This window comes from Chiloscyllium punctatum, chromosome 5 (genome assembly GCF_047496795.1).
Source record: "Chiloscyllium punctatum isolate Juve2018m chromosome 5, sChiPun1.3, whole genome shotgun sequence".
NCBI lineage: Eukaryota > Metazoa > Chordata > Chondrichthyes > Orectolobiformes > Hemiscylliidae > Chiloscyllium > Chiloscyllium punctatum.
In genome coordinates this window covers 64,448,641-64,469,208 of record NC_092743.1, presented here as the reverse complement: position 1 = coordinate 64,469,208, position 20,568 = coordinate 64,448,641, and the positions used below count along the sequence as shown (strand labels likewise).

The 20,568-nt window shown below is 43.0% G+C and overlaps 1 protein-coding gene across 3 annotated transcripts in view; it reads right to left on the bottom strand.

Annotated features, from left to right (window-relative positions):
• The window catches only part of LOC140477125 (putative Polycomb group protein ASXL3), a 308,321-nt gene that overhangs the window by 134,934 nt on the left and 152,819 nt on the right, over window positions 1-20,568 (bottom strand). For all 3 annotated transcript variants that reach the window (XM_072570448.1, XM_072570446.1, XM_072570447.1), the window contains one exon: window positions 7,199-7,316. In XM_072570448.1, coding sequence (XP_072426549.1) covers window positions 7,199-7,316 — 118 coding nt within the window. The remainder of the gene's footprint in view (window positions 1-7,198; window positions 7,317-20,568) is intronic.

The following is a 20,568-nucleotide window of genomic DNA, read 5'->3' as shown; positions in this document are numbered from 1 at the left end:
TAAAAGAGTATCATTATCATAACCTGTAATATCGCATCACTGACGTGACATTTTGCATTTATCCTCAAATACCCATGCACAAAAAAAAACAGTGGAATTGGTTAACATCAAGAAGAGAAAATCTTTGACCTTTGATGTGACTGATTTAGCTAGAGAAATGGTTATGTCTTAAGAGCAAATATATGAGGATCATATTGCTCTATAAAGGGAACATTTGGATGAAATAACAGGAATTTTGACAAATGCAGAAAGATTCAAAACTGATATTAAACGTGTTAAGGACAGTCTTGGTGAGATGATATCTGGAATGGAGGAAGTAACGTACACACGAGACATAGGAGGGTATTTCACATCTTATTGTAGATTTTAGATTTCTATTAAGATATAGAGTCATAAAGATGTACAGTATGGAAACAGACCCTTCGGTCCATCCTGTCCATGCCGACCAGATATCCCAACCCAATCTAGTCCCACCTGCCAGCACCCGGCCCATATCCCTCCAAACCCCTCCTATTCATATACCCATCCAAATGCCTCTTAAATGTTGCAATTGTATCAACCTCCTCTACTTCCTCAGGCAGCTCATTCTGTATACGTACCACCCTCTGTGTGAAAAGGTTGCCCCTTAGGTCTCTTTTATATCTTTCCCCTTTCACCTTAAACCTATGCCCTGTAGGTCTGGACTCCTCAACCCCAGGGAAAAGACCTTGTCTATTTACCTTATCCATGCATCTCATAATTTTGTAAACCTCTATAAGGTCACCCCTCAGCCTCCAACGCTCCAGGGAAAATAGCCCCAGCCTGTTCAGCCTCTCCCTATAGCCCAAATCCTCCAACCCTGGCAACATCTTTGTATGTCTTTTCTGAGCCCTTTCAAGTTTCATAACATCCTTCCAATAGGAAGGAGACCAGAATTGTAAGCAATATTCCAACAGTGGCCTAACCAATGTCCTGTACAGCTGCAACATGACCTCCCAACTTCTGTACTCAATACTCTGACCAATAAAGGAAAGCATACCAAATGCCTTCTTCGCTATCCTATCTACCCGCGACTCCACTTTCAAGGAGCTAAGAATCTGCACTCCAAGGCCTCTTTGTTCAGCAACACTCTCTAGGACCTTACCATTAAGTGTATACATCCTGCTAAGATTTGCTTTCCCAAAATGCAGCACCTTGCATTTATCTGAATTAAACTCCATTTGCCACTTCTCAGCCCATTGGCCCATCTGGTCAAGATCCTGTTGTAATGAGGTAACCCTCTTCGCTGTCCACTACACCTCCAATTTTGGTATCATCTGCAAACTTACTAACTGTACATCTTATGCTCGCATCCAAGTCATTTATGTAAATGACAAAAAGTAGAGGGCCCAGCACCGACCCATGTGGCACTCCACTGGTCACAGGCTTCCAGTCTGAAAAACTACCCTCCACCACCACCCTCTGTCTTCGACCTTTAAGCCAGTTCTGTATCCAAATGGCTAGTTCTCCCTGTATTCCATGAGCTCAAACCTTGCTAATCAATCTCCCATGGAGAATCTCGTCGAAACCTTACTGAAATCCATATAGATCACATCTATCGCTCTGCCCTCATCAATCCTCTTTGTTACTTCCTCAAAAAACTCAATCAAGTTTGTGAGACATGATTTCCCACACACAAAGCCATGTTGACTATCCCTAATCAGTCTTTGCCTTTCCAAATACATGTACATCCTGTCCCTCAGGATTCCCTCCAACAACTTGCCCACCACCGACGTCGGGCTCACTGGTCTGTAGTTCCCTGGCTTGTCTTTACCACCCTTCTTAAACAGTGGCACCACGTTAGCCAACCTCCAGTCTTCCGGCACCTCACCTGTGACTATTGATGATACAAATATCTCAGCAAAAGGCCCAGCAATCACTTCTCTAGCTTCCCACAGAGTTCTAGGATACACCTGATCAGGGCCTGGGGATTTATCCACCTTTATGTGTTTCAAGACATCCAGCACTTCCTCCTCTGTAATTTGGACATTTTGTAAGGTGTCACCATTTATTTCGCTAAAGTCTATATCCTGAATATCCTTTTCCACAGTAAATACTAATGCAAAATACTAGTTTAGTATCTCCACCATTTTCTGCGGCTCCACATGAAGGCCATCTTGCTGATCTTTGAGGGGTCCTATTCTCTCCCTGCTTACCCTTTTGTCCTTTATGTATTTGTAAAAACCCTTTAGATTCTCCTTAATTCTATTTGCCAAAGCTATCTCACGTCCCCTTTTTGCTCTCCTGATTTCCCTCTTAAATATACTCCTACTGCCTTTATGCTCTTTATGCTATTCACTCAATCTATCCTGTCTATACCTTACATATGCTTCCTTCTTTTTCTTAACCAAACCTTCAATTTCTTTAGTCATCCAGCATTCCCTATACCTACCAGCCTTTCCTTTCACCCTGACAGGAATATACTTTCTCTGGATTCTCTTTATCTCATTTCTGAAGGCTTCCCATTTTCCAGCCATACCTTTACCTGCGAACATCTGCCCCCAATCAGCTTTTGAAAGTTCTTCCCTAATACTGTCAAAATTAGCCTTTCTCCAATTCAACTTATAGATCTGGTCTATCCTTTTCCATCACTATTTTAAATCTAATAGGATTATGGCCACTGGCCCCAAAGTGCTCTCCCACTGACACCTCAGTCATCTGCCCTGCCTTATTTCCCAAGAGTAGGTCAAGTTTTGCACCTTCTCTAGTAGGTACATCCACATACTGAATCAGAACATTTTCGTGTACACACTTAACAAATTCCTCTCCATCTAAATCCTTAATGCTATGGCAGTCCCAGTCTATGTTTGGAAAGTTAAAATCCCCTACCGTAATCACCCTATTACTCTTACAGATAGCTGAGATCTCCTTACAAATTTGTTTCTCAATTTCCCTCTGACTATAAGGTGGTTTATAATACAATTCCAATAAGGTGATCATCCCTTTCTTATTTCTCAGTTCCACCCAAATAACTACCCTGGATCTATTTCCGGGAATATCCTCCCTCAGTACAGCTATAATACTATCCCATATCAAAAAAACACCACTCCCCCTTCTCTCCTGCCTCCCTTTCTATCCTTCCTGTAGCATTTCTATCCTGGAACATTAAGCTGCCAGTCCTGCCCATCCCTGAGCCATGTTTCTGTAATTGCTATGATATCCCAGTCCCATGTTCCTAACCATGCCCTGAGTTCATCTGCCTTCCCTGTTAAGCCCCTTGCATTGAAATAAATGTAGTTTAATTTATTAGTCCTACCTTGTCCCTGCCTGCCCTGATTGTTTGACTCGCTTCTGTTCCTATCTGTATCAGTCTCAGATTGACCCCTTTCCTCACTATCTCCCTGGGTCCCACACCCCCACCTTACTAGTTTAAATCCTCCCAAGCAGCTACAGCAAATCTCCCTGCCAGTATATTAGTCCCCTTCCAATTTAGTTGCAATCCGTCCTTCTTATACAGGTCACTTCTACCCTGAAAGAGATTCCAATGATCCAAAAATGTGAATCCTTCTTCCATACACCAGCTCCTCAGCCATGCATTATTCTGCTGTATCCTCCTATTCCTGCCCTCACTAGCATAGTAGCACCAGGAGTAATACAGATGTTACTACTCTTGAGGACTTCCTTTTTAAATTCCTGCCTAACTCTCTGTAGTCTCCCTTCAGACTCTCAACCTTTTCCCTTCCTATGTCGCTGGTTCCAATGTGGACAATGACCTCTTGCTGACCCCTCTCCCCCTTGAGAACATTCTACACCTTCTCTGAGACATCCTTGATCCTGGCACCCGAGAAGCAACACACCATTCTGATTTTTCGCTGCTGGCCACAGAAACGTATGTCTATACCTCGGATTAGACAATCCCCTAACAGAATTGATCTCTTGGAACCCGACGCAACCCTCGTTGCATTAGAGCTAGTCTTAGTACCAGAAACTTGGCTGTTCTCCTGAGAATCCATCCCCCCTACATTTTCCAAATGATAATCTTAAAGCTGCAATGGGTGAAGCATGATGCATGTTTCTTATTCTGTTTTGTTTTGTGCTTGTTTATTTCTTTGTGCATGCTTATTACACGTGTGATTTATTTATGGATCAATATTCTATAATTCATTTATTGATTATTGGTTTGCATATATCTGTACAGCACAATAAAATGGTGCATTTTTAAATAGTGCATGGTGTAGCAACTCAGCTTGCAAATGAACCAATTTGATAGAAAATGGCTAATTAATTGTGTTTGTTCACCATATTAAAAATAATGAACAAAGAAGAAGGACTGTGATATTATAGACTTCAGAACTTTAATAACTGTTCATGTATTGAAGGAATCAATGAAAGATAGATGAAAAGAAGCAGCACTAATTCTGTCTGGAATAAGCTGTTAAAGAATGAACATTTGCTGTAATATATAGATGAAAGCAATCAGCCATGTCTTGAAACGGGGAGTCACGATCACATGAACAAAACTGCTTTGACACCTGCTTGATAAACTGGATGCTTTATTGCCACAAAGGACAAGTACTGCACTGCAGAAGAATTTAAGGAGTTAGTCACAGGAAGGCCAAATGTAACAAGGAACAAAGAAATTACTTCTGGTAGGGAAGCAAGCTGCAATCTCAAGGACTCCAAGAGAATAATCAATAATTTGAATGAAAGAATTTTAAGAAATCATTAATTTATCACCTCAGAGATTTGAAGCACAAAAATTTGTATAAGAATTGAAGATCAGAACTCTTCTTTAGCAGAATGCTGGAGAACAACTTTGCATAGGAATCAAACCCTGGATACTTCCAGAGACAGACCACTATTGGTGAGATCATGGTGAAGCTCCACCATTAATCAGGTAATAGCCAAGTTCAGTTGTCAGGCTTAACATGCTTACGTGAGGTATTTTATTTTGGTTGCTACATGCAATAAAGTTTAAGTCATTGATTCAGTACTTGATTGCCTGTGAGATTTCTTAATAAATAGCAGAAATAAAGGTAACTTATGGTGATTTACCCTCCAATAGGCTGATGGTCTGCTCAATTGTGAAGCCAAAGATTTATTGAAGTTCAGCTTGACTGGGGTTTGAGGATTTCTGACTAATTTCTTCAAACAGAGAATATCCATATTAGAGAGGAGGTAGTGCTGGATGTCTTAAAATGCATAAAGGTGAATAAATCCCCAGGACCTGATCAGGTGTAACTTCTCCCTTCTGTGGGAAGCTAGGGAAGTGATTGCTGGGCACCTTGCTGAGATACTTGTATCATCGATAGTCATAGGTGAGGTGCTGAAAGACTGGACGTTGGTTAACGTGGTCCCACTATTTAGGAAAGATGGTAAGGAAAAGCCAGGGAACTATAGACCGGTGAGCCTGACATCAGTGGTGGGCAAGTTATTGGACGGAATCCTGAGGGACAGGATTTACATATATTTGAAAAGCCAAGGAATGATTAGGGATAGTCAACATGGTTTGGTGCATGGGAAAATATGTCTAACTAACTTGACTAAGTTTTTTGAAGAAGCAATGAAGAGGATTGATGAGGGCAGAGCAGTGGACGTGTCCTATATGGACTTCAGTAAGGCGTTCGACAAGGTTCCTCATGGTAGGCTGATTAGTAAGGTTAGATCATGTGGAATACAGGGAGAACTAGCCATTTAGATGCACAACAGGCTTGAAGGTAGAAGACAGAGGGTGGTGGTGTAGGATTGCTTTTCAGACTGGTGGCCTGTGACCAATGGTATGCCACAAGGATCAAAGCTGGGTCCACTGCTTTTCGTCATTTATATAAATGCTTTGGATGTGAACATAGGAGGTATGGTTACTAAGTTTGCAGATGACACCAAAATTGGAGGTGTAGCGAATAGCAAAGAAGGTTACCTCAGAGTGCAATGGAATCTTAATTAGATGGGCCAAAGGGCTGAGGAGTGGCAGACAGAGTTTAACCTAGGTAAATGTGAGGTGCTGCATTTTGGAAAGGCAAATCAGGCAGGACTTATACACTTAATGGTAATGCCCTGGGGAGTTTTGCTGAACAAAGAGAGCTTGGAAAGCACATTCAGAGTTCCTTGTAAGTGGAGTCACAGATAGATAGGATAGTGAAGAAGGTATTTGGTATGCTTTCTTTTATTGATCAAGACCATTGAGTATAGGAGTTGGGAGGTCATGTTGCAGCTGTACAGGACATTGGTTAGGCCACTTTTGGGATATTGTGTGCAATTCTGGTTTCCCTCCTACAGGAAGGATGCTGTGAAACTTGCAAGGGTTTAGAAAAGATTTACTTGGATATTGCCAGGGTTGGAGGGTTTGTTCCATAGGGAAAGGCTGAATAGGCTGGGCTGTTTTCCCTGGAGCATTGGACGCTGAGGGGTTACCTTATAGAGGTTTACAAACTCATGAGGGGCATGGATAGGGTAAATAGACAAGGTCTTTTCCCTGGTGTAGGTGAGTCCAGAACTAGAGGGCATAGGTTTAGGGTGAGAGAGTAAAGACAAAAAAGATAAGGGGCAACCTTTTCACACAGAGGGTGGTGCGTGTATGGAATGAGGAAATGGTGGAGGTTGGTATAATAACAACAATGAAAAGGCATCTGGATAGGTTATGAATAGGAACAGTTTACAAGGGTATGGGCCAAGTGCTGGCAAATGGAACTACATTAATTTGAGATAATTGGTTGGCATGGGTGAGTTGGACCAAAGGGTCTGTTTCTGTGCTGATCATCTTTATGACTGTATGACTCTAAAACAGGGTGCTGCCTTCACAACTTTAAAGCGACATTCCATGCTAACAGGAGCCCTTCCTGAAGAAGGGCTCATGCCCAAAACGTCGATTCTCCTGCTCCTTGGATGCTGCCTGACCCGCTGCGCTTTTCCAGCAACACATTTTCAGCTCATTCCATGCTAACAGCCTGTTTGTTCTATCGTACCAGTGAACCATCCCAACTGAGTCCCTCCTTTATCTTTGACCATTCTGCTCAACATCAAGTGAGCTGTCAGCTCCATGCAAATAACAGTGGTGCCTACATTAAGGCAGCCTCTGGGGGAAACTCTGATATACTGCTGAGAGGTTCAAATGACTGGCGTCTTAACTTTGGAACCATTGATGATGGATGCTTCCAGACGGTCATTTCAATCTTATTTGATGAGCTATTTCCATTATAAAAACAATTCTGTTGTAATGGATTTGTTCAGAATTTCTACTTACCTGCTGGTGATTCTGAGTGCTCATCTGGCACTTTCAATGGTGTCAATACGACACAAGGTATGGCCTTGTTCATCATCATCGAAACGCCAATCCTCCGCTTTTGTTGCTGCTTCAGTGCCTATTCATTACATAAAAATCAGTGCAGGAAAGTTTCAGTCACAATACTCTTTATTTGCATTACACTTTTTTTCTTAATAACATGATTACCACTTCAGTGATTAGCTTTAACAGCTTTACTCAGCATTATCAAGGGTTTTCATCAGATTTGTCAGAAAGCCAATTACCTTAATTCAAGACCTTCTGTTTTTTTTCTGGTAACAATACTGCTCGTAGCACTAATACCTGTTCAACCTTTAAATAGAATATTACCATTAAGTGAAGGTATTTTTAATCAGAAGATTGCTTTCTCTCCCCCCATGGGAAATCGCTCTTCTAGATGTTCACCATTTACATGCTGTAAAAGCTGTTCAAGGATATGCACCATGTTAGGGCTTCCAAATGACCACCTAATTATATTTCTGCTGTCAGAGATCTGAGCAAGGGGCCATTCCTGCATGTTCTAGGGGTTGGCAAATTCAAATGGAAGTTCTAATACTGCACTTATACTTGCATTGAACATGACCTAGAAACAGTATAATACTGCAGTATGCCCTATTTAAGTTTAAAAATCACACAACACTAGGTTATAGTCCAATAGATTTAATTGGAAGCACACTAGCTTTCGGAGTGCCGTTACAATCACCTGATGAAAGAATGGCGCTCCGAAAGCTAGTGTGCTTCCAGTTAAACCTGTTGGTCTATAACCTGGTGTTGTGTGATTTTTAACTTTGTACACCCCAGTCCAACACCAGCATCTCAAAATCATGACTATTTAAGGTTGTTCTGCTTTAAAGGATAATAGGGCGGCATGGTGGCACAGTGGTTAGCACTGCTGCCTCACAGCGCCAGAGACCTGGGTTCAATTCCCGCCTCAGGCGACTGACTGTGTGGAGTTTGCACATTCTCCCCGTGTCTGCGTGGGTTTCCTCCGGGTGCTCCGGTTTCCTCCCACAGTCCAAAGATGTGCAGGTCAGGTGAATTGGCCATGCTAAATTGCCCGTAGTGTTAGGTAAGGGGTAGATGTAGGGGAATGGGTGCGTTGCGCTTCGGCGGGTCGGTGTGGACTTGTTGGGCCGAAGGGCCTGTTTCCACACTGTAAGTAATCTAATCTAATCAATAAGGCTCCAATCCCATAATGCGATCTTAAATTTGCTGGCATTTCATCTTGTTGCTATCTCAAAGGTTGTCAACCCTTTCTCTCACTGTTGACCCTCTCTCTTCCTGATTGTCCAAATCACTCCCTCATTGTCTCTCACCCTGACCCTCTGGCTGCTACCAACCCTCCCTTTGTTAACCCTCCCGATCACAGCAAATCCTTCCTCCCGATGACCTTCTTGGTCATTGCCAACTTTTCTTCTCAACGATCATCCTTTGCCTCACCTTTCCAGCCTGTAGCTTATCTGTGCAACTTGAAATTGCCCTTTCTATCTCTTGCTGTTTATCTTGTGTGCAGTCATTTATAGTGCGTGTTCAGAAGGAGACAATGACCAGGAGAGGTGGCAAAAGTTAGATTCAGCAAGAGGGAACTTTTTTTAGGGTGTTGCGGGGGGCTGAGGTCAATTACCACAATTGGACCAAAAGGTCTGTTTCTGTGCTGTATATCTCTATAGAGCAAAAGGTAGTGAGCTGGACAGACAATGACTTGGAGGCTCAAGGAGTGGGAGAAAAGTGAGTTGGACAGGCAGTGAGCCAGAGAGACAAAGTGTCAGCATTAAGTAGAAAGAAAAACTCAGCATTTTTCTTTTGTGTTTTCAAATTTATTTTACTCTGAAGCATTTCATTTATGAATATAGGAATTTTAGAGTCATAGAGATATACAGCACAGAAACAGACCCTTCGTCCAACTCTGTCATGCCAACCAGATCTCCTAACCTAATTTAGTCCCATTTTCTAGCACTTGGCCCATATCTCTCTAAACCCTTCCTATTCATAAACCCACCAGATGTCTTTTAAATGTTGTAATTGTACCAGCCACCACCACATCCTCTGGCAGCTCATTTCATACACGCACAACCCTCTGAATGAAAAAGTTGCTCCTTAGGTCCTTTTTATATCTTTCCCCTCTCAACCTGCACCTATGCCCCCTAGTTCTGGACTCCCCCACCCCAGGAAAAAAACCTTGTCTATTTATCCTATCCATGCTCCTCATGATTTTATAAACCTCCATAAGATCCTTGTGGCACTCCACTGGTCACAGGCCTCCAGTCTGAAAAGCAACCCTCCACCAACACCCTCTGTCTTCTACCTTCGAGCCAGTTCTACATCTAAATGGCTAGTTCTCCCTGTATTTCTTGAGATCTAACCTTGCTAACCAGTCTACCATGAGGAACCTTGTCGAACGCCTTACTGAAGTCCATGTTATAATGCAAAATCTGAGATAAACCAGCACGTGCTGGAGAAACTCAGCAAGCCTGGCAGCAACTGTGAAAAAAGAAGCAGAGAAAGTATTTTGAGGCTAAAGTTACTTTACTTTGCAAAGGGAAAATCTGATTTACTTAAAAGTTGTTTCAGTTTCAGGAACATAATGACAATGTCAAATGGAGCCCTACTGTACTTCCACAAAATCAGAAAAACGTGATCGGATTGTGTGCAAAGCAGAAATACTGTTCTAATAGTAAGTATATTTTCTGTGCATTTCTGCACTTCTCCAGTTCTAATCATATCAGGGTCCCCCATGAAACATAACAGTATTTGACATCGACACTTTTAATGCTTTCACCCATAACCAAGGAACCATGTGATAAAATTCTTTACATTACATCCACATTATCATGAGTTTTACATTAAAGTGCCACATAAAACAAAATCATCAAAAGAGACAATGATTCATATTTCACAGGTGGCTTTGTCGGGACGACACCTTATTTCAATATATACAAATGATTTTGAATTGAAAGAACAATATTAAATTTCATTAAGCAAACCAAATTATGGATATGGCAAATTGTGATGATATGAAAGACTGGAGATAAACTCTCAAAAACCGGAGTGGACAAATAAATGCGTGTCACGGTTTAGTGGATACCTAAATCTTGAAATAAGAAGAGAGGAGTAGGGCAGCAGAGAGAACAATTATCTTAATTCCTGAAGTGATGATGATCTGCAATAAAGTAGTACAGATTCATTCATAATAAAAAATGTCGATGTTTTTATGTTAGTCATTTGTACTCCCCAACAGATACTGGTTAGCTGACCAATTAATCACTCTTCACCAAGTGTTAAAAAGATTAACAAGGGATTCAATCTATTCAACTGAAAGTCTCATGGCACTCATCATTTTTCAGAAGTCAAAATCTGAAGTATGAAAAGTTACAGAAAATTGAAAGTCATCATCATCTGTCAGGTTCCTATTTGGCAAAGGGTCATAGGATTAAAAACAGATGATAATCTACAGGGAAACAATTCTCCTCTAAGTGACTCAGACTCTACCATTATCAGTCAGCAATTAGATATTGTCTTCTTAAATATAGGGCAAATTATAAACACACATTATGCATAGGCAAAAAATAAGTGTGATACATAATATGATGTTTTTGTATTTTAAATAAACCACAGTAGACATGAAGGACTGCTTGAGGAGGACATAACTTGGTGTGGGAGGGCACAAGTTACCATAGGAATGTATAGACTGGGCATGGATAGTATGTACATGTGTAAGAGGTGAGGACTCAACAGTCTTTCCATTTTTATTCGAACAGAAGCACAGTCCCACAGCACCAATGTGGGCCATTGAAACAGCTTGTCAACCAGGCAGCAGTTATTGATGAATTTTTCAGGGTTGGCTGACCTGATTGAAGTCAGCACCTATCCACTTTGCACTGCAACGACAAAAAAAGACAATGAAAATCCCTACACTGAATGCAATTTCTCCTGAAGCGGGCAGGCTGAGCCAAACAAATTCCTGCCTCTTGCTTCCGGCCTTGAGGATGAAGTTCAACATCTTCATATAGAACATAGAACATGACAGCGCAGTGCAGGCCCTTCGCCCCTCAATGTTGTGCCGACCTGTGAAACCAATCTGAAGCCTATCTAACCTACACTATTCCATTCTCGTCCATATGTTTATCCAATGACCATTTAAATACCATTAAAGTTGGCGAGTCTACTACTGTTGCAGGCAGTGCACTCCACACTCCTACTACTCTGAGTAAAGAAACTACCTCTGACATCTGTCCTATATCTATTACTCCTCAATGTAAAGCTACGTCCCCTCGTGCCAGCCATCACTATCTGAGGAAAAGGGCTCTCCCTGTCCACCCTATCTAACCCTCTGATTATCTTATGTGTCTCAATTAAGTCACCTCTCAACCTTTTCTCTCTAACGAAAACAGCCTCAAGTCCCTCAGCCTTTCCTCGTAAGACCTTCCCTCCATACCAGGCAACATCCTAGTAAACTTCCTCTGCACCCTTTTCAAAGCTTCCACAACCTTCGTATAATGCGGTGACCAGAACTGTATGCAATACTCCAAGTGCAGCCGCACCAGAGTTTTGTCCAGCTGCAGCATGACCTTATGGCTCCGAAACTCAAACCCTCTACCAATAAAAGCTACACACCATATGCCTTCTTAACAACCCTATCAACTTGGGTGGCAACTTTCAGGGATCTATGTACATGGACAACGAGATCTCTCTGCTCATCTACATTATCAAGAACCTTACCATTTGCCCAGTACTGTGTATTCCTGTTACTCCTTCCAAAGTGATTCACATCACACTTTTCTGCATTGAACTCCATTTGCCATCTCTCAGCCCAGCTCTGCAGCTTATTTATGTCCCGTTGTAACCTACAACATCTTTCGGCACTATCCACAACTCTACCAACCTTAGTGTCATCTGCAAATTTACTAATCCATCCTTGTACACCCTCATTCAGGTCATTTATAAAAATGACAAACAGCAGTAGCCTCAAAACAGATCCTTGCATTACATCACTAGTAACTGAACTCCAGCATGAACATTTCCCATTAACCATCACCCTCTGTCTTCTTTCAGCTAGCCAATTTCTGATCAAAACTATTAAATCATCCTAAACCTCATGCCTCCATATTTTGTGCAAGAGCCTACTGTGGGGAACTTTACCAAATGCCTTAATGAAATCCATATACACCACATCTCTCATCCATCTGTCAAAGAACTCAATAAGGTTTGTGAGGCACGACCCACCCTTCACAAAACTGTGTTGACTATCCCTAATCAACTTATTCCTTTCTAGATGACTATAAATCTTATCTCTTACAATCTTTTCCAATACTACCCATAACCGAAGTAAGGTCCACTGGTCTATAATTACCAGGGTTGTCTCTACTCCCTTTCTTGAATAAGGGAACAACATTTACTATCCTCCAGTCTTCTGACACTATTCCTGTGGACAATGATGACATAAAGATCAAAGCCAAAGGCTCAGTAATCTCCCCCCGGCTTCCCAGAGAATCCTAGGATAAATCTGATCGGGCCCAAGGGACTTATCTATTTTCACACTTTCCAGATTTGCTAACACCTCCTCCTTGTGAACGTCAATCCCATTTAGTCTAGTACCTGCATATCAGTATTCACCTCGAAAACATTGTCTTTTTCAAGCGTGAATACTGCTGAAAAATATTCATTTAGCGCTTCCCCTATCTTCACTGACTCCAGGCAAAACATCCCACTACTATCCTTGATTGTTTGGACCTAATCTTAGTCTAGTCTTTCTTTTATTCTGGATATACCTATAGAAACCCTTAGGATTTTCCTTGATCCTATCTGCCAAAGACTTCTAATGTCCCCTCCTGGCTCTTCTTAACTCTCTCTTTAGGTCTTTCCTGGCTAACTTGTAACTCTCAAGCACCCTAACCGAGCCTTCACATCTCATCCTAACATAAGCCGTGGTCTTCCTTTTGACAAGAGATTCAACTTCCTTTGTAAACCATAGGTCCCGCACTTGACAACTTCCTCCCTGCCTGACAGATACATACTCATGAAGGACCCACAGCAGCTGTTCCTTGAATAAACTCCACATTTCAATTGTGCCCATTCCTTGCAGTTTCCTTCCCCAATCTATGCATCTTAAATCTTGCCTATTCGCATTGTAGTTGCCTGTCCCCCAGCTATAACTCTTGTTCTGCAGTATGTACTTATCCCTTTGCATCGCTAAAGTAAACATAACCGAATTTTGGTCATTATTACCAAAATGCTCACCTACCTCCAAATCTGACACCTGGCCGGGTTCATTACCCAGTACCAAATCTAATGTGCCTCGCAGGAGAAGTAGAAATGGAGGGCATGGAATCCCTCATCAATTTGGCGCCAACACCTCCTACCCCCCCCCCCCCCCACCATCCCCGGCCACGACCTCATCTGCCATCACCAAACCACCATCTCCCAGACCATACACAACCTCATCACCTCAGTGGATCTCCAACCCACAGCTTCCATCTTCATAGTTTGGGAACCCTGCACCGCCCGGTTCTACCGCCTAACCAAGATGCACAAGCCTGACTACTCTGGACGACCTATCGTCTCAGCCTGCTCCTGCACCACCCACATGCGTTTGGGACACCACCCACCACCTCCACCTTCTCCAAGACTTTTGTTTCCCTGGCTCTAACACCTTATATTCACCATAGGCATCCAGTCCCTATACACCTCCATTCACCATAACGAGGGCCTCCAAGCCCTCCGTTTCTTCCTCTTCCGATGCCCTCACCAGTACCATTCCTGTGACACTCTCATTTGTTTGGCTGAACTGGTCCGTACCCTCAATAATTTCTCCTTTGAATTTTCTCACTTCCTACAGACAAAAGGAGTAGCCATGGGTACCCACATGGACCCAGCTATGCCTGTCTTTGTTGGTTACGTGGAACAGTCTATCTTCCGCAGTTACACTTGCACCATTCCCCACCTTTTCCTCCACTACATTAATGACTGCATCGGCACCATCTCGTGCTCCTGGGAGATGGTTGAACAGTTCATCAACTTCACCAACACATTTCACCCCAACCTGGAACATCTCAGATGTTCACCTGGAACATCTCAGACACCTCCCTCCCTTTCCTGGACCTCTCCATCTCCATCAACGGTGACCGACTCAACACTGATATCTTCTACAAACCCACCTACTCCCACAGATACCTGGACTACATCTCCTCCTACCCTGCCTCTTGTAAAAACACTATCCTTTATTCCCAATTCCTCCGCTTCCACCTCATATGCTTCCAGGAGGAACAGTTCCACTACAGAACATACCAGATAGCCTCCTTCATTAAAGACCGCAATTTCCCCTCCCGTGTGGTTGATGTTTCCCACTTCCTGGGACTCCCCCATCGAACTCCACCTCTCCAACCGCAACAAGGACAGAACCCTCCTGGTCCTCACCTTCCACCACACCAACCTCCGTATACATTGAATCATCCTCCGCCATTCCAGGCACCTACAAACGGACTACACCACCAGAGATATATTTCCCTCCTCACCCTTAGCCGCTTTCTGTTAAGATCAGTCCCTCCGTGACTCCTTTGTCAGGTCCACAATCCCCACCAGTGCACCCTCCCCTCCTGGCACCCTCCCCTACCACGGCCGGAAATGCAAAACCTGCTCCCGCAGCTCCCCCCTCACCTCCATCCAAGGCCCCAAAAGAACCTTCCACATCCATCAGAGTTTTACCTGCACTTTTTTAAAGATTAGATTAGATTCCCTACAGTGTGGAAACAGGCCCTTCGGCCCAACAAGTCCACACCGACCCTCTGAAGAGCAACCCACCCAGAACCATTCCCCTACATTTACCCCTTCACCTAACACTATGGGCAATTTAACATGGCCAATTCACCTAACCTGCCCATCTTTGTGAGTGCGGGAGGGAACTGGAGCACCCAGAGGAAACCCACGCAGACAGGGGTAGAATGTGCAAACTCCACATAGACAGTTGCCCGAGGCTGGAAATGAACCCGGGTCCCTGGCGCTTTGAGGCAGCAGTGCTAACCACTGAGCCACCGTGACCCCTCTCCAAGCATGTAATTTACTATATTCATTGCCCCCGATGCAGTCTCCTTTACATTGGGGAGACAGGACACCTACTTGCAGAGTGCTTCAGAAATATCTCCGGGACACACCAGCCACCCCACTGCCCCGTGGCTGAACACTTCAACTCCCCCTCCTACTCAGCCAAGGACATGCAGGTCCTGGGCGTTCTCCATTGCCACTCGCTAACCAGCTGATGCCTGGAGGAGGAATGCCTCATCTTCCACCTCGGGACCCTCCAACCCCACAGCAATAATGTGGATTTCACCAGTTTCCTAACTTCCCCTCCCCCCACCTTATCCTAGTTCCAACCTTCCAACTCGGCATCACCCTCATGACCTGTCCTACCTGCTCATATGCCTTACAACCTATTTGCTCCACCCTCCTCTCTAACCCCCACCTTCATCTACCTATCGCACTCTCAGCTACCTTCCCCCAGCCCCACCACCCTCCCATTCATCTCTGCAACCCCTCGGCTCACAACCTCATTCCTGATGAAGGGCTTTTGCCTGAAACGTCGATTCTCCTGCTGCTTAGATGCTGCTTGACCTGCTGTGCTTTTCTAGCACCACACTCTTGACTCTAATCTCCAGCAGCTGCAGTCCTCACTTTCACCCTGTCTACATACTGTGTCAGGAAACTCTCCTGCACATGTTAGACAAAAACTGACCCATCTAACGTACTTGAACTATAGTATTCCCAGTCAATATTTGGAAAGTTAAAGTCCCCCATAAGAACTACCCTGTCATTCTTGCTCCTATTGAGAATCATCTTTGCTATCCTTTCCTCTACATCTCTGGAACTATTCAGAGGCCTATAGAAAACTCCAACAGGGTGGCCTCTCTTTTCCTGTTTCTAACCTCAGCCCCTACTACCTCAGTAGACAAGTCCTTAAACGTCTTTTCTGCAACCATAATACTGTCCTTGTCCAACAATTGCCACCCCTCACCCTTTACCATCTTCTCTGTTCTTCCTGAAACATCTAAATCCTGGAACCTTCAACAACCACTCCTGTCCCATTCTACCCATATCTCCAAAATGGCCACAACTTCGAAATCCCAGGTACCAGCCCATGCTGCAAGTTCACCCACCTTATTCTGGATGCTTCTGGCATTGAAGTAGACACACTTCAAACCAACTTCTTGCTTGCCGGTACTCTCTTGCAACCTTGAAACTTTATTTCTGATCTCACTAATCTCAACCTCCTGTATACTCGAACTACAATTTAGGTTTCCAGAACCCTGGGGAATTAGTTTAAACCCACCCTGGAATGTGAATCTTCATGTTCTGTTTTAGAAATTTACTCTTGGAATGTGGGCATCACTGGCAAGCTAAGTACTTATTGCTGATTCCTAATTATGCTTGATCTGGTTGAGGTATGAGGTTCATTTCAGAGGACAGCTGCGAGTCAACCACATTGCTGTGGGTGTGGTGTCAAATGTAGACCAGACTGGCAGTGTACAGCAGCTTCCTTCCCTGAGGTACCTTTGTGAGCCAGGTAGGTTTTTAATCACATTTTAATTGTCACCATTACCGTGAATAGAGTTATAAATTGAATTTAGCTTTTGCCAGCTGCTAGGGTGGGATTTGAACCCATGACTCCTTATTATTAGCATAGGCCTTAAGATTACTGCTCCAGTGACTCCTCTATATTGTTCTCTGAAGTGTCAATATTTAATCAGATAAGAAAATTAGTTCAGACTGCGCGATACACATTGCAAACAAATAGTGTCTTATCAGAAATCATAAGAAATCTAGTTATACATTTATTGGTCAGTGTTAGATTAAGAAGTTTAAAAAGTCTACATTCTGAATAATTCTTCTACATTCTTCTATTTGGAACAAGCAGCAAAGGGATTTGGTTGTCCGTGTGCAGAGATCACTAAAAGCCAATGCATATCAGCAAAAAGTAATCATAAAAGCTAAAAACAAAAACTGCTGTTAAAGTAAAGGAGGCAAGAATATAAAATTGAGGAAATTATACTTCAGTGAATCAAACACAACTGAAATATTTAATTCAGTTTTAGATAATGCACATTGGAAAAGATATAAGCAAAGTACTGCAGATGCTGAAGATGTGAAGTAGAAACAGAAAGTGCTGCAGAAACTCAGCACGATGGTGGCATCTGTACAAAGAGAACAGGGTTAACATATCAAGTCTAGTGTGACTCTTCACATTGTGTGATGTTGGATTTGAAATGTTAAATCTGTTTCTCTTTGCACAGAAGCTACCATATCTGCGGAGTTTCTCTAACACTATTTATGTCAGTCACTTCGGAGGGGGTACAGTGTACAGACGCCAAATTTTATCCAACCTCAAAGATCGCATTGCAGTTGGCTTTGTAGGATAGATATGTCAAACCAGGTAAGGACCTGCAGATATCCTTCCTTAAACAACATTCCTGAAGGAGATGGGATGTGACAACATTCTTTTGATAGTTTCATGCATCATCACTGAGCCTAGCTTTCAATTCCAAAACTATTAATTTTGGATTAGTAGCGGTTAATAGCGATTCTGGTCTCCTTCCTATCCGAAGGACGTTGTGAAACCTGAAAGGGTTCAGAAAAGATTTACAAGGATGTTCCCAGGGTTGGAGGATTTGAGCTGTAGGGAGAGGCTGAACAGGCTGGGGCTGTTTTCCCTGGAGCGTCGGAGGCTGAGGGGTGACCTTATAGAGGTTTACAAAATTATGAGGGGCATGGATAGGATAAATAGACAAAGTCTTTTCCCTGGGATCGGGGAGTCCAGAACTAGAGGGCATAGGTTTAGGGTGAGAGGGGAAAGATATAAAAGAGACCTAAGGGGCAACTTTTTCACGTAGAGGGTGGTACGTGTATGGAATGAGCTGCCAGAGGATGTGGTGGAGGTTGGTACAATTGCAACATTTAAGAGGCATTTGGATGGATATATGAATAGGAAGGGTTTGGAGGGATATGGGCCGGGTGCTGGCAGGTTTGACTAGATTGGGATGGGATATCTGGTCGGTGCGGACAGGTTGGACCAAAGGGTCTGTTTCCATGCTGTACATCTCTATGACCCCTAAGACCTAAGGGGCAACGTTTCAAGCAGAGGGTGGTACGTGTATGGAATGAGCTGCCAGAGGAAGTGGTGGAGGCTGGTACAATTGCAACATTTAAATGGCATCTGGATGGGTATATGAATAGGAAGGGTTTGGATGGATATGGGTTGGGTGCTAGCAGGTGGGATATCTGGTCTGCATGGATGAGTTGGACTGAGGGGTCCGTTTCTGTGCTGTACATCTCCATGACTCTATTTGGAGCCTGGACTGCTAGATTACTGGTCCAGAATATAGCTCTGAATTCTTTTATTGAGGCAATAAGGGAGTACATAAGTAGAGTGCATAAAATATGGAATTTTTAAATACAATGCAGAGATTGCTGTGGAAACTGAGCAGGTCTGGCAGCATGTGGAGAGAGAAACAGAGTTAATGTTTTGAGAGTAGAGACAGGACACTGAGGGAGAGAGGAAGAGAGAAAGAGAGAAAGAGAGAGGAAGAAAGGAAAGGGAAAGAAATAAATCAAGGGGAAAAAAAAGAGAAAATGAGGAAGCAAGAAAGAGAAAGAGGCTGGTAGGTGATGGTGGGAATTATAAGAGAATGAAATGAGGCTGTAAGAAACCCGTGCCATGACAGAGCCTGGGGTGTGGGGGTGGGTAAAAGACATGGAAGGAGTCTTTAAATGCAAATGTTTTTCCACTGACACATTATGGTCCAGAATGCAGAATTGGTCGGTTTGCCCAAAGCATGCAAGAATATATTGATATTGTTAAGAAAATCAATTTGTAGTATCATATTTGAGCTGTTCGATTAGCTTGATATAGCTCATTCACAGGCCTGAGAATAGAGGTGGGTCATTTGATAGATTCTGAATCAATTGAAATTAATACAGTAGACACCCAAAATAATTCAGTCATTGTTAGAGTATTTTGACTTCAGAAAAGAATCTGCCTATTTAGCAGCTAACAGATTTCAAGAAGCAAGATATTAAATTTGAAGCGTTAAAGTAAAATATTACTTGGATTGTACAGTCATGTCTGAGGGGCTTAATCACAGAGATAGCTGGTTTTGATTTATAAATTACTGAGGCACCCTCAATTCTAAACTGTAATGTAAAAAATGACAGAGTTATTGGATATTCTCCTTTTGTGTTGTAATAATTTAATGTGCAGTCTGTTAACAAGACTTAGGGTGAGGAATTCGTTCATGGAAGCTGTGGCACAAGATTTAATTTTAAAATCAAATTGTTTAGGCATGTTATGACACAAATCTGGAACAAATGGGACTTAACGTGGGCTTCCTGGCCCAGAGGTACAGACACAATCCATTGTGCCACATTGAACAAATGGTGGCTACTAGAATCTCAAGGTGATGGAATTTTGTGCAAAGTCAACTTACCTCGAATTACCTCCCTATCATAATTGATAGCCATGCTTTCAAGTGTGTAAGCCTTTTGAATTCCCTCCAGTGGGAAACAAAGCTATGGATCAGAGAATGGAGTAGCTAGTGTACAGCCAGATACAGTGTGCACAGAGTCTGTGAGATGGGACAGACAATTGATAGGACAAATTCACAGTCAGTGTGATGGGCTGGAATGTGTCTATTTTAATCCAAGAAATATCAGGAATAAAGGAGATGAACTTAGAGCATGGATCAATTCTTGGGACTATGATTTTGTGGCCATTACTGAGACTTAGTTTTCACAGGGGCAGGAATGGTTGTTGGATGTTCCAGGGTTTAGATGGTTCAAAAGGAAGTGGGGGGGGGGGGGGGGGAGAGGTAAAAGAGGTGGAGGGAGTGGCATTGCTAATCAGGGATAGTATCACAGCTGCAGAAAGGGAGATCGTCGAGGAGGGTTTGTCTACAGAGTCAGTATGGATGGTAGTCAGAAACAGGAAAGAAGCAGTCACTTTATTGGGAGTTTTCCACAGAGCCCCCAATTGCAACAGAGACACAGAGGAGCAGATTGGAAGGCAGATTTTAGAAAGATGCAGAAGTAACGGTTGTTATCATGGGTGATTTTAACTTTCCTAATATTGATTGGAACCTCTTTAGTTCAAATAGTTTGGATGGAGCAGGTGTGTCCAGGAAGGATTCTTGACTTAACATATAGATAGGCCAACTAGAGGGGAGGCCATATTGAATTTGGTGCTTGGCAATGAACCAGGCCAGGTGTCAGATCTCTTGGTGGGAAAGCATTTCTGTGATAGTGATCACAATTCCCTGACCTTTACTATACTCATGGACAAGGAAAGGAGC